At 38.3% G+C, this 13554-nt stretch overlaps 1 protein-coding gene across 6 annotated transcripts in view; it reads right to left on the bottom strand.

Moving 5' to 3' along the window:
- Nucleotides 1-13554, bottom strand: part of IFTAP (intraflagellar transport associated protein) — a 57697-nt gene that overhangs the window by 434 nt on the left and 43709 nt on the right. For all 6 annotated transcript variants that reach the window (XM_068555209.1, XM_068555212.1, XM_068555211.1 and 3 more), the window contains exon 6: nt 7639-7778. In XM_068555209.1, the coding sequence (XP_068411310.1) occupies nt 7639-7778 (140 nt within the window). The remainder of the gene's footprint in view (nt 1-7638; nt 7779-13554) is intronic.

The raw sequence follows: 13554 nt of genomic DNA, 5'->3' as shown, positions 1-13554 counted from the left end.
TGTACCATCCTGCATCTGAATGAACATCATTAACTAATTCTGCCCACGGCAAGAATCAGAAAGTCTCTCTGGTACACATTCATTACATTTTTACCATTTGTAGTGTTAGGGCTACAGGAATATGGAAAAACGAAGAGTTATATTCAAATGTGAGAAAATACACCTTAAGATTTTGGTCAACCTTAAGGACACTTTTACCATTTACTAAAAAAGACTTGTAGCAATAAAACATCATTTTCAAAGATAAAAATACTCTATGCTTAATATACTTACTTCTTCAGATAAGGCTTGGGCCAATAACAGCAGGAATTAAAACACATAGTAGCACTCTAAATTAAAAGGTCCAGGATCCTTTCTTCCTACCAAGAATTTTTAAAATATTACAGAATTTATCTGCAACTCAGAGTAGCTGCAAAGAGATGTAATAATTTTGTATCTACTTATTCATAATCTGTGAATTTTAAAGACTTCCTAAAGGAAGGTAGATTTAAAAAAGCACATTTTCCAATAAACAAGAGATTTAATGCCTTAAATCTCACTGTATCACCCCTTAAAAGGCCTCTCCAAAAGCAAATGCTGTGTGATACAATGAAATCACCCAGCACCTCTATGTAGCTCTCTATTATGTATGGTGATGCTGAAATAATTGAAAAGGATGGCCTATGCAAGAATGAAAAAAATGCCCTGAAGCTATAATCAGCTTTCAATATTCTTGCATGGAAAATGATCTCGTTTAGTGGCTTTTGCAATGTTCTTGAAAATGGAGCATCTAGCTCAGCAACTGTGTACTGTTACCAAAGGTGCAAAAAAAAAAAAAAAAAAAAAACCCACCCCAAAACATGAAAAGTAGATATCTCCTATCTGTTTAGCAAGTTGCATCTTGTAGTTGGGTGTGCAGTGCTAATAGCAAACACCCAGCCATCTATCATCCTTTCTCAGTAAAACCAGCACGGGAACAAATTTCAGAGACTTGCTCACTTCCTCTTTGTTAGAAAGTGTCTGTGTGCTTTCCTGACAAAGGTAATGATGGGAGCTGCCACTGAGTGAGTCCCCACCATGCGCCAGCCCCAGTACTAGGAACCGTGCAGGCATTAGCAGTAATCTTCAAACAACCCATCTTAACAAAGCTCTGAAAGGTTAAGTAACTTACCAAGGCTACACAGTTAGTAAGGAAGAGAAGCAAGATTTGAATCCCGGGTGACCTGTAGATAAAGCTTCACCGTCGCAACAAAAAACACCAGCAAAGATCGACCTTGAAGTTTTCACTAAGCCAAGTCATAGCTCTTTGGGAGAAAAGATATTTTCTAAATAAGCTAAAAAATTCTCACAGCCTATCATAAAAAAATGCACCCGAGGATCCACATAATACCATGACTATCTTTAAAAGAGCAGCTGTACCCTGGAAGCAAATCAGTCTGCCGAGTGGCTAATCTGTCCATTTAGGTCACTTTCTGAAAATTAAATTTATCGTCACCACAAAGTGACAGTGGGGTAATATGGCTAAGACCAGCTCAAATGAAGAAACACATACACAAGGACACAGTATGCTCATTTCCTGAATAGAAGCATCCTTGCCGTCTCTAACTCTATCCAGCAGTAAGCGCTGAGGTTTGCAGGCCTGGTCCTGGCAGAGGACGAGAAAGAGCCCCCTCTCTGCCAGTGCTTCTGTCTGAAGGGATTTTTGCTGCCCATGGACACCTGGTTGAAGACCTGCCATCCACATGTCCACCAAGTTTCAGGCTGCCCATTGCACTAGGACTTTGAACCTTATCCTGAGGCCTCTAAAACCTGCCTAGACCTTACTAGCCACTCTCACTAGATGCAGTCACTTTGCCTTCACCCCTCCCTCTGAGGCTGGAAAGCGGGTTCAAATTAGACAAATCCCTTTGCTGAGCTAAAATCCCAGCGAGACCATACCATCCTCCTCGCTCCCTCACACAGCCCGAGCAACCCTCACATGCCCACCTCCCTGCCCTCTACGTGTTCACTCCATAAACACTCACTGAGCACTTAATGTGAATTAGATACTGGGAACACAAGGATGAAGAGAAGCAAAATCTGTGCCCACGAGGTTTTATAACTTCAGGGAGAAGACGGAAGTAAATGAGTGATTTCATTATCATGTTCCATGCTCCCCAACAGAGGGATGCAAAAAGGGCTAAAGAAGCACAGAGGGTAAAGTGCTGAAGCTTAACTTACTCTCAACAGAGTATGGCCACTCTCCAGAAAATCCTACTCACCTCCCCACTCATCACCCCACTCAGGACCCACCTTTTATCAGCAACCCAGACAGACTAAGGCTTGTATGTTGAACTTCCAGACTCTCTGACGAGGGCTGACTCCCGTGACCAAGTTAGTCCTTTCTCCCAGATAGGGTCCAACCCACCACCTTCTTACTCCTCTCCCTTACCCAGGGTCCCCATATACCTTTCGGCCATAATATCCAACAGTATGGAACTAGAGATATAGAAATTTATCCTTAAGTGAAAAGTTTTTATTTTCCTTTAAGTTCTTTTTCATACACTTAAATTTTTCTCTATTGTGGAGCATGATTTCCTTCATCAGTCATTTGTTATTAACCGAAACAGCAACAAGGAATAAGTTTCTAGCTAGCCAATAAATATATGAGGCCAACACAAGAATTATTCATTTACAATACACTTGAAAATATAAAAATATACTTATAAATGTCTTCACTTAGAAACTGAGTTATTAACAGCAGCTATCTTTGATAGATTAATTCCTTAGGCAATCAGTTAAATGCTGAAATATAAAAGCAAGAAACCAAGAAGAATAATAATTTCATATCTGCAATGCCAAAATATGATACTCAAGACCTTTTAAAACATTTTGGGGGTATCACTGTCTCTCTATACTGCAAGGTGGCCAGTACATCTCTGGATCAAAATGTCAGAGGCATAGTCTCCTGAAATCATTCAGATATATTCCATTCTTTCCACAAATGTTTATTAAAATCTAGGCACTGTGTAGGTGCTGAGGATACAAAGATGCAGACTTGTATGAAATCACAGAGAAATGAGATAGACACATCAACAGATCATTATAGTAAAATGCAGAAAGTACACATGGTATAGTTAGAAGGTGACAGGAACAGAGAAGGAACAACTAACCCAGCCCAGGTTGGAAGGCACTAGGAAGCATTCAGAGGAGGCTTTCTGGAAGAGGTGCTATCTAAGCAGAATCTTCAAGGGTAATATTATTTAACAAGGTTGAGGGAAGACGAGCTTTGCAGACAAAAGCAGGTCTCATGAACAGGCCAAGTCAGAAACACACAGAATTTCACACGTGTGTATCTGCGAGTAATTCAGTGTTGTTGGAGCAGAAAATGTCAGGTAGAGAATGGCAAGAGATGAAGATGGTGCCAGATCATGACAGGTCTTATAAGCTATTTTTCCCAGAGATGACGAAAAGTCGCTGAAGGATTTTTTGAAAGCAGGTAGACACTTGGTATCTGTGCATTTCGAATAAATTTCTTCCTTCATTCAAATGTTAACTGAGCACCTACAATGAGACACAGGTGTGCAGAGAACAGAAGGAGACCCTGCCCTCTTGGAGGGTACATCAAGATAGATCACGCTGAAGACTGAACAGAGGGTAGATTGGGAGTCGGGAGACTAGTCAGGGGACTGTGAAGCAGTCCAGACAAGATAATGAGAACAGGGCATTGAGAGCAGATATTTTAAAATATCAGAAAGTAAAATTAACAGCACTTGATGACTGATTTGGATATAGGAAGGGAAGAAGAGCAAGAACGCAGGAAGAGAAGCGGGTAAAGATAAGCTCAGTTTTTAACATGTTGATTTGAATGTACCTCAAGGAATCCAGATAGAACTGTCAACAGGCAATTGAACCCACAAACCTGAAGCTCAGCAAAAGGTCTGAAGCTGGAGATACAGATTTGGAGACATAAGCACAAAAGGTAGTAACCTATAGATGAAAACAGATCCAACTTTGCAAGTGGGAAGAGCTGTAGGTTTAGCATGGAACCCTGAGGAGCACCAACTCCTAAGGGAAGCATGGAGGGAAAACCCCCAAAGGAGGCAGGGGAAGAACACTCAGAGAAATACACAAAGAATCTGAGAAGAGCTGGGAAGAGAGAACCAGTAGACCATGAGTGTCAGGGAAAATCAATGGTAAAAAACACAGTAGAGAGTCCCATTAAAATAAAGACTGAAAAGTGTCCATTGGGATGATTGGCAATGATTAAGTACCTTTATTCTGAATATGTCCAGGCAGGTGATTAGACCAAGGGCATTTTGCAATGAACTGAATGAGGAGTGAGGGGAAAGGAAGCAGGGTCAATTAGAGGAGTCGAGTCTGTTGGTTTCTGAAGTCTGTATGAAAAGGGAGAAAAAAAGAGCAGACAATAGCCAAGAGGGGTCCAAGGTAAAGGGAAGGTCGTTTTTTCTTTAGTTTTCTTTCATTTTGTCAAGGATGGGAGAGACTTAAACATGTTTACACATTGAGGGCAATGAACCAATAGAGAAGGAAAGAGACAATGACCCTAACCATCTTATTATACCAGAAAATCACTCCCAGTAGCAAGGAAAGTTTCCTGATTATTTGTTCATTCAATACTTATTGCATGTCTCCTATATGCAAAGCACTGAACTCGGCACTAGTTCTGACTTTTTTGCATTTTAATTAAGTAACCTTATAGAGACACACATGAGTGAATGTAGGGTCTTCTAAGACGAGGGGCATATATGTAATTCAAAGTGAACCCTGATGTACACTGCAGTTCAGAACACATCACTGTGATCTTCAAAATGACAGCTTTTCAAATACTGTAAAGCTGCAGTTCTATTTATGCATTTCAGCTGTTGGCTACTGTGGCACACTTTGGGAATTCTCTTCTTTCAAGTTAGGTTCATTTTGAGGTTCTAAGATATAAGGCTCCAAGTTTTTTAGATTGCAAACTGAACTTCTGACTTATTTCAAAGAGCAGAATTCGTGCAATGGAACACCAAATCCCCTGCTACTAAACAGAAAACAACTGTGAATTAAGTTATTAACTTGTTATTTTTGCCTAAGGAGCTGAGAGAAACATGTGGATTTCAGGTGTCTAATTTCAAATCTAATTGCAATCTTTTTGTAGCCTCTCAGGGAATAGAATTTGTACACTATTAGAAAATTGCTAGTTTTCTTAAAATTGCCCACGTGATTTATTCTAAGAGGGACACTATTACAGAAGGAATCATTTTCATTCATAGTACCACATAGGCAAATTAAAGTAAATAGAACTAATGCTCAAATCAATAATAGCAGCATTTAGCTGTAGGTTATCTTACACAGTAATATGGTAAATAAACTGTCTATACAGGTGAAAAATTTTAGAGTCCCATTTTGAGTTGGAAAAACAGGCAATCTCCCATTAAAATACTACAAAAGTTTCTTCAATGACCTCTTCTATATCTTGGGAAGTAGGACAAGAACTCAATTTTTCATTTTCTTAATGTGAATTCTTTTTGTTCAGTAAAGCTGTTCAAAACTTCCAGAATTCATCAAAATAGAGTAACTACGGCAAGAAGTTATTCACAAAGGGAAAGTGGAAGGCTCTTGAAAAATGTTTGACTGTAAGGAGGAAATGCACATGTATAAAAGCAGTGATAAAATTAGGAAAAAAATTAAATGGGTCCAGTCCATATCAGGAAGTTACGGATTCTCATTAGGCAATTAAGAGGAAGTCAGGACATCCAGGATAAGTTTCATCTTTTGAGACTGACATCACAGAAAGCAACTACCATCTCTCATCCAAAATAGCCCATTGGTAGGTCCTTACAGGACATATGCTGGAAATTGGTGATTATGTTCTTTTACCTGCTTTGGGTATTTTAAAATAAGATCAATACTATTAAACCAAGGCAGAGTTGGTGTGGTATTGTGATTCTAGACAGTTCTGAAACATTTCTCTAACAAATAGTGGTTAGAAATTAAAATCCCACCCAAAATATTACTCTGGATATTTAAAAAGCAGCAAATTATTCATCTATGTCTCATTTTTGCCAACACAAAAATTGTTCATATCATTTTGATTCGAACATTTAAAAATTTTCACATTCTCTGGGAAGAAATTTATACTCCTTTTAAAGATACAACCATATACAGGGTTTTAACTAGCATTTTACTGGCTATATGATTGATTCCACAAATCATTCCATTTTTTTTTTTTTAACCTATCAACTAAAACCATTTTGTAACAATTTCTATAATGGCACTTGGTGCCATTGACCACTGGCTGGTCCAATAATTTGTATGGTCACAACTGAAGTCAAGAACATGAACAAGTCTTTAAAAGAAACTGATTCCTGCTAGAAATCACCTTGCAATTATAGTTTCTTAATACTCAGAGAAAGCAATCTATAATTCAAAAAGCACGTTGAAAGGTGGCTATCTCCGCAAGTTTATCTGGTAAACAATTTGGGGTTTAATATAAGTCTGCAAGCATCCTAGATAGACTTCTGTGATGTCAGTGAACAAAAGTTCTATGAGAAAAGGGCAATTTAAAATTGAAATGTGTGGATTACTTCTGATTGAATGACTGCTTCCGTAACAGAATATCGTCAAGTGACAAGACTAGTACCCAAACAACTAAATAATCACGAAACACCCTAGTGTTTTTATTAGGAAGCAATAATAAAGAGCCCTTAACAACTTCTCGTGCCCATCCCCTTTTATGCTAGAGTAATAAAGGTGATAAAGGTCACTACCCAGCACCATCAGTAGCTTTGGTTGGCGCATGTTTGTTAAGTATATGTAGATGAGTTGCAAATGATGGTGAAAGATAGCTTTCAAGTTGTGCATTTGGGAGCGTTAACATGTGGCAGATTCCATTCTCCTGCGCTGGTGAAGCGCATGTCTAGATGACATTTCCCAGCCTCCCCAGTGACCAGATAGGAACATGCGACTAAGTGGTTGCCAATGGAATGTGAGCAGAGATGAAGAGCCCTGAGTCCTAAGCCTTGGGGGAACCTGCTGCCCCCATGCTCTCATCCCTTGCCCCTCCAGGTAGGACGGTGACCTGACTTGGAATATGCACATGAGGACAATGTCCTGAGGTGCAGTGGAGATCCAGAGAGAAGGAACCTGGGCCCTGGTGACCCCAGGGAACAGAACCACTGCTCACTTTAAAGGCTCTCTACAGACTGAAATGAGACATGAGAGAAATAAACTTCTATCTCCTTTCAGCCACTGATTTATTGTTGGGATTCCCTACTATAGCAGCCTGGCCTTACCTTAACTAATGCAAGATGTTTTTAGGACCTTAGAAACAACAATAAAAAGAAAAGTGGCCAGTGCAGACTAAAAGAGATATGAAAACTTTCCATCCTTTCTCTTGCGGAGTCCCCAAGTAGCACTGTCCCTGTAGCACGGCGAACATCATGACACAAACACAGTTTCCACGTAAAAACATAATTGCTCGCTCTGTGTGTTTAAAAGGGATTATACACATTAGAGAGAGACGGCAGTGAGAGGGACCCAATTAAGCAACCTGAATTGTAAACCTTCCCAAATCTCAGAAAAATACAGAAGCACACGGGTATAGTGGCATTTCTCGGAAAGGACTAGTTACAAAATCAAGGCAATTTCAAGAGGATTGAATTCCCTGTGGAGTACCTCTTCCCTTTGTTTGTCTGCTCCTTTTCCAGTGGGCCTTGGCTTCACTCCAGACATAAGAGGCTGGGCCACGGAAGGAATGTAAGAAGGAACACTCATGCTCATGTCCTGCTCCACCTCTCCTGGAAGCAGCAGCAAATCTGTCGAATACAAAATATTTCACTTGATCCCTTCATCAAGTCCACAATTGACCCAAGTCATCTAAAAGTCTATGATAGTCAAAAAAATGAGCAAATATGCTCAAGTAAAGCAGGTCCATTTCACAATGCCTGTCCTCACTTGGGAACTTGACTCAAGGGATTCTCCTTTTCTATAAAATAGAAGTCGTCAGTGCACTAGTTTTTATTTTATAGTTGCAATGTTACAATCCATCCAAAAGGTCTGGGAGAAACGCTGTTTTGGGAATAACTTGATCACGCCTCTCACCCTCAACCCAATTTCTACTTCTACAGGAAAATAAGTCAAGAAGATGCTACTTTTGCCTCATTTTGCCATATTTTCCTGAGGGGGTGAAGAGAAAGAAAATGGAGTGCTGATTTCATCCTGTAACAATATGGCAATATTTCAAAAAAACATATTAAAAAACAATGATGCCAGAAGGAAGGAACTTTAACTTCCAGCAGAAAAATGAAATACTCTGTCATACTCAGAATGCATGGCCTACTTCTCAACGCATGCAAACAACAACAACAATGTGTTTCCGGCTTGTTTAGCACAATCACAAGAATTCAAAAGCCAATCTTGGTTTTCTGATCGATCCATTAGAAGTGGATGTGTTTCCTTATTTTTGCACGTGTGACAGAACATGGATGCATCACAGACAACTGATGACCTTCTGCAGCTTTCTCTGAAGACAGAAAAACAAACAGAAGCACAACAGGATCCCTCCTCCGTCTAAGTTTTCTCGGGACCAGAAGGGCTGCAACCAATAACTTGCAGCTGGCGCAAGATGCTGCCGCCTGCTATTCAATGATGATCCTAATTAAGACACTAATTAAGTTCTCAGTGGAAGTGATTAATTAACAACAGTCATGCCTTGGTTGTTGCCAAGGGCAGCATGTACGGGGAGATAACTGAGCAGGTATTGATATTCAAAAACTGAAACTTATTTGAAATACATCTCTCACCACTACAGCTATCACCTTCACAAAAGACATGATTACAAAATTCTTAAGACTTCAGCAACAGAGAACATGGCAAACAGCCTAGAAACTGAGCACGTGGGCAGGGGGATGGTGAAGAAGGAACTTCTACTATGATTAATTATTGAAATCATAGAATATGACCTGATTAATTAGGAGAAATAAGAACAATAATAATAGCTGGCATTTTACATGCATTAACTCAGCCAATCCTCTCAACAACTCTATTATTTCCTGTTTTACAGGCAATGAGCTCTAACACTGAGAGTCACCCCAGTCACCTCACTCAAGACGCCACAGCTGCAGTCTGTCTGCGGAGCCCATGCTCCTAGCTCATGATGTCACATCATGAACTTACTTTTAAGTAAGCATTTTCATCACATATATTATTTAAAATCTATCAGATTGTACCTCCAAACTCAGGGCCAAGAAATGTCACTACGATAGCACATTAGCATGATTAGTAAGCGTTCAGGGCATTTTACAATTTTATAACCAGAAGTAATATTTTTTAATATATATTTCTTTTTAAAATTTTTTTAAAATTAATTAATTTATTTATTTATTTTGGCTGCGTTGGGCCTTCGTTGCTGTGTGCGGGCTTTCTCTAATTGCGGGGAGCGGGGGCTACTCTTCATTGTGGTGCGCGGGCTTCTCATTGTGGTGGCTTCTCCTGTCGTGGAGCACGGGCTCTAGAAGCATGGGCTTCAGTAATTGCAGCACGTGGGCTCAGTAGTTGTGGCGCACGGGCTTAGTTGCCCCGCGGCATGTGAGATCTTCCCGGACCAGGGATCGAACCCGCGTCCCCTGCACTGGCAGGCGGATTCTTAACCACTGCGCCACCAGGGAAGTCCCAGAGAAGTAATATTTTTAAATTCAATAAGGTTGGTGGAAAAACTGGCTTGCTAAGGTATCCCGTTGTGAGTCCAAAGCTAATCTCCCTCACTGGTTAGGGGCCTGCCAACAAGAGAGGCAAGAAGAGAAAGGTTCAAGCCTCTTAATGCGAAAACCAATATCTACCATACCCATTGGCTGCCAGTGCAAACATCCCTTTGAATGTGAAATCAAAATCAATTCTGCTTTCAGAGCTATTTAAAATCTGATGGACAGTACTGTGCACCAGGAGGGACAACTCTGCAATTCCTTTGCTGAAACTCTTCACATCCCTCATGTGTTTGCGAAGAAGGGAGGGTTTTCAACAAAAATGGTTTCTTTCATAAGAATTCCACTGCCATGGGTACAATTCTTTCAAAACAATATGACTCAGTATCCACTGCATTTCCCATTCCTGTCATTTGTTTCTCCAGTGTAATAGTAAAATGCACAAACGCATAGCTGTTGGAGCCTAACACGACACCTTACATGTAGTAAATTCTCAGCACATACTTGCAGAAAGGAAATTAATTTCCTGCATCTCAACTTTTAAACTGAACAGCAAGTATGAAGAGTCTACCCATCCACAGGACATTGTGAATCATGCAAAATATGTACAGTCCTTTCCCTCAAAAACTAAATTTTTTTTACAGGAGTAGGATTTTTATACATAAAATCAGAGAATAATCAACACAAGAATTGAACTGCTTTAACTCTAAATAGGACAGATTCATAGAAGAGTGAAATCAATATGGACACGAATAGTCTGATAAGACACAAGTCATAAAGAAAGATACCTTATCTTTTAGCCATTTTACAATCACTGATGGGTTACTTATATATTCATTCTCTCAGGGGGAAAATGATTGTATTCACTGATGGTGGGGAATGGAATTTCTGAAGTTCTCTGCGAAGCTTTCCCAACTGAAATCTTATCTTTAAGACACTTCATCTGACCTTATTGTTTCTACAACAATTAGTTTCCTTCTTAGCTAAATACCACCATCTTGACTGATGTGCTTTGTACAGTTAAGGCAACTCTCAAACACGAATCTTGATGTTGGATGGCAAGCCTGGTTGAAAGCATTTCAACCTCTTTCTCAACTACATGACAAGAATGTCCAACGTTTATAAACTATGTGTTTGTGCCATTTGTCTTTCTGTATTTAGCCAATGACCAGCAAGTCAAAGGTTATAATCATGTAATTTAATACAACATTAAAAAGTAAGCCATCTATCTGACATCTGATAATCTAGACAATAATAATATTTAGTCTGCCTGTCATATTTATAAAAATTAACCAATCCATTCCTTTGTTGCCATGTAGAAATGGCCAAACTTTCCTGAAATTTCAGGTGTTCCTCAAGACCAAAAAGGATACAGATAAGATATGCACTCAGGCCTCCTCTGCACATAGCTTCCAGCTATGATAGTTTATATCAGTGGTTCTTGCTCTTAAAATTTTTTGAAGACCCCAAAGAGCTTTTGTTTATGGGAGTTATATCTATCAATATTTACCATATTAGAAATTAAAATTTCAAATATTTGCTTATTGAATCATTAAAATACAAATTTTCAAATATTTGATTATTGAATCATTAAAATAATACTGTCATATATTAAAATAAATATTTTTATTTAAAAAACCTCTTTTCCAAAAACAAAGAAAATAGAAGAGAAGCATTGTTTTACATTATCTGAATCTTTTAAATGTCTGTCTTAAATAGAAGAAAGCTGGATTCTATATTTGCCTCTGCATTGAATTTTTGGAATATGCTGTTTCAGTTGATGAAAATGAAGAAACTCCAGTCTCACACAGATATGTAGCTGGAAAGGGGAGGACTATTTTAATACTCCTTTTATATAACTGGGGATATTATTCTTTGATACAAACTAGATATTGACAAATGATAAAGGTTTTAAAAATAATTTCATTGTGCAATATGAAACCCTTTCAGTAAATTTTTCATACTCTTACGTTAAAATCCATTGGTCTATCTTACATGTTGAATGAATTGTGCTCCTGTGCATGATTTTGTCATCATATATTGGTTATTTGGAAAATGGTGGTTCACTGTGTTATGCAGATCTTTCAAATGTTGACATATTTCATTATGCAATATAAAAATCACATTAGTTAACATTACCAATTTTATCAGAAAAGGCTTTAAATATTGGGAAGCTGTCAAGCTCACAGTACTGGATATAAGTTTTCCAAAAATCCAATTTTCACTTGATCCATTGCCAATTTTATCATTGGCAATGAATACTATCAGCTGTTGTCTTGTAGAGATGGGCTCACTTCATTCCTTTTTGAGAACTATACTTTGTCAGTCATTCTTTCAAGTAAAAACGTTGATCCATGAAAGGAAAAACAAAACAAAACGAAACAAGTTCAGCACACCACTCAATTGCACAAGTGTTTTTTCATGAAAAAGTGTTTTTCATTTTTTCCATGAAAAAATTTTCATGTATCTCATGTATATGTGAAATACAACTGTTGTATTTCAGTACGCAGCAGAAGAGGTATACTCAAGCATCAAGGTTTAATAAAATTAATAATTTTTACCACTTCATCAAGGACATTTGCAATGGACACTGGCATTTGTTTTAACTACAAATTCAGGACAGTGAAGATTACAGTGACTACTAGTATAGTTTGGTGCTTCTACCTTGATTCACACTAAGTTACTAGCATCTTTACCCATCATTGCTTTTGCAACATCAGTGCAAACGTCAACTTATTTGACCTTCAGACCTTGGGGTTTTCCAAGGAGCTCCCAGACCACATTTAATATGAATCTGACCCTCCCACCAAGAACATTAGAAAAGCTGAATATATGATAAAAAAATCAACTACTTAAAGGCATTAGAGAGCTACCAGGGAAGCCCAGAACTTGAGAGGCCAAGATCCTGGAGAGAAGGAAAGTAGTGAAAGTGAGTCTAAGAGTCTAAGCTGTTTTTCAACTTATGGCATTTACTGATTTGTAAGCAGAGGCTGAAAAACCAAGAAGTGAAGAAGAAATAGGCTAAGAGGCGGAGAAGCTTAGCAGAACTACCAACAGGTTCACAGTGCTGTGAAGATAAAAAATAGAGTTCGGGATGTCCAAGAAGGAGGGGCTGTGATTTACCTTGAAGGGCTACACCCTAGCAGTAAGCAAGAACTAGAAGTAGTGCAGCCCTCATAAAGCCTGAAACCCAGTCACCAAATCAGCTCAATCCCATATTGGATTAAGATGACCTATGACTACTCTAACTGCTAGCAAAATGTTGAAGAGAAGCTTTTCTAAAACAAGATTAAGATAATCATCCAGAGCATTATGTAATATTATAAAATACATAATATTTTATATACAATGTTCAGCATTCAAACAAAAATTTCCAGGTATACAAAGACACCAGATCAAAAGGGAAAATTAATAATATAAATGGACTCACAGGACATCTCAGTTATTGGAATTATGAGACATGAACTTTAAAATAATTGATTAATATATTCCAATAAATATATTACAAAAATGGAGAATTTTGGCAGGGAACTAAAATCTATAAAAATAGATATTCCAGACCTCTTGAAAACTATAATAACTGAAATATTGATGGCTTTAACATCATATTTGATACAATTCAAGAAAGGATTACTGAACTAGAACATAGATAGTAGAAAATATTTGGACTGAAGAAAGAAAGGAAATAAAAAAGGATGGAAAATGCAGGAAAGAGCATAAGTGATATGTGGGACATGGTGAAAAGTCTGGGCACAGGTAATATTTGAAGACATAACAACTGAGAATTTCCTAACATTTACAGGAATCTACAAGCCCCAAGCAGAACAAATACAAAGTTAACAATGCCGGGGCATAGTGAAATTACTGAAAAACAAAAACAAAGAGAAAATCA

The sequence above is a fragment of the Eschrichtius robustus genome, chromosome 11 (genome assembly GCF_028021215.1).
Source record: "Eschrichtius robustus isolate mEscRob2 chromosome 11, mEscRob2.pri, whole genome shotgun sequence".
NCBI lineage: Eukaryota > Metazoa > Chordata > Mammalia > Artiodactyla > Eschrichtiidae > Eschrichtius > Eschrichtius robustus.
Note: the sequence above shows the minus strand (reverse complement) of the source record. Positions and strands in the feature narration are given on the sequence as shown.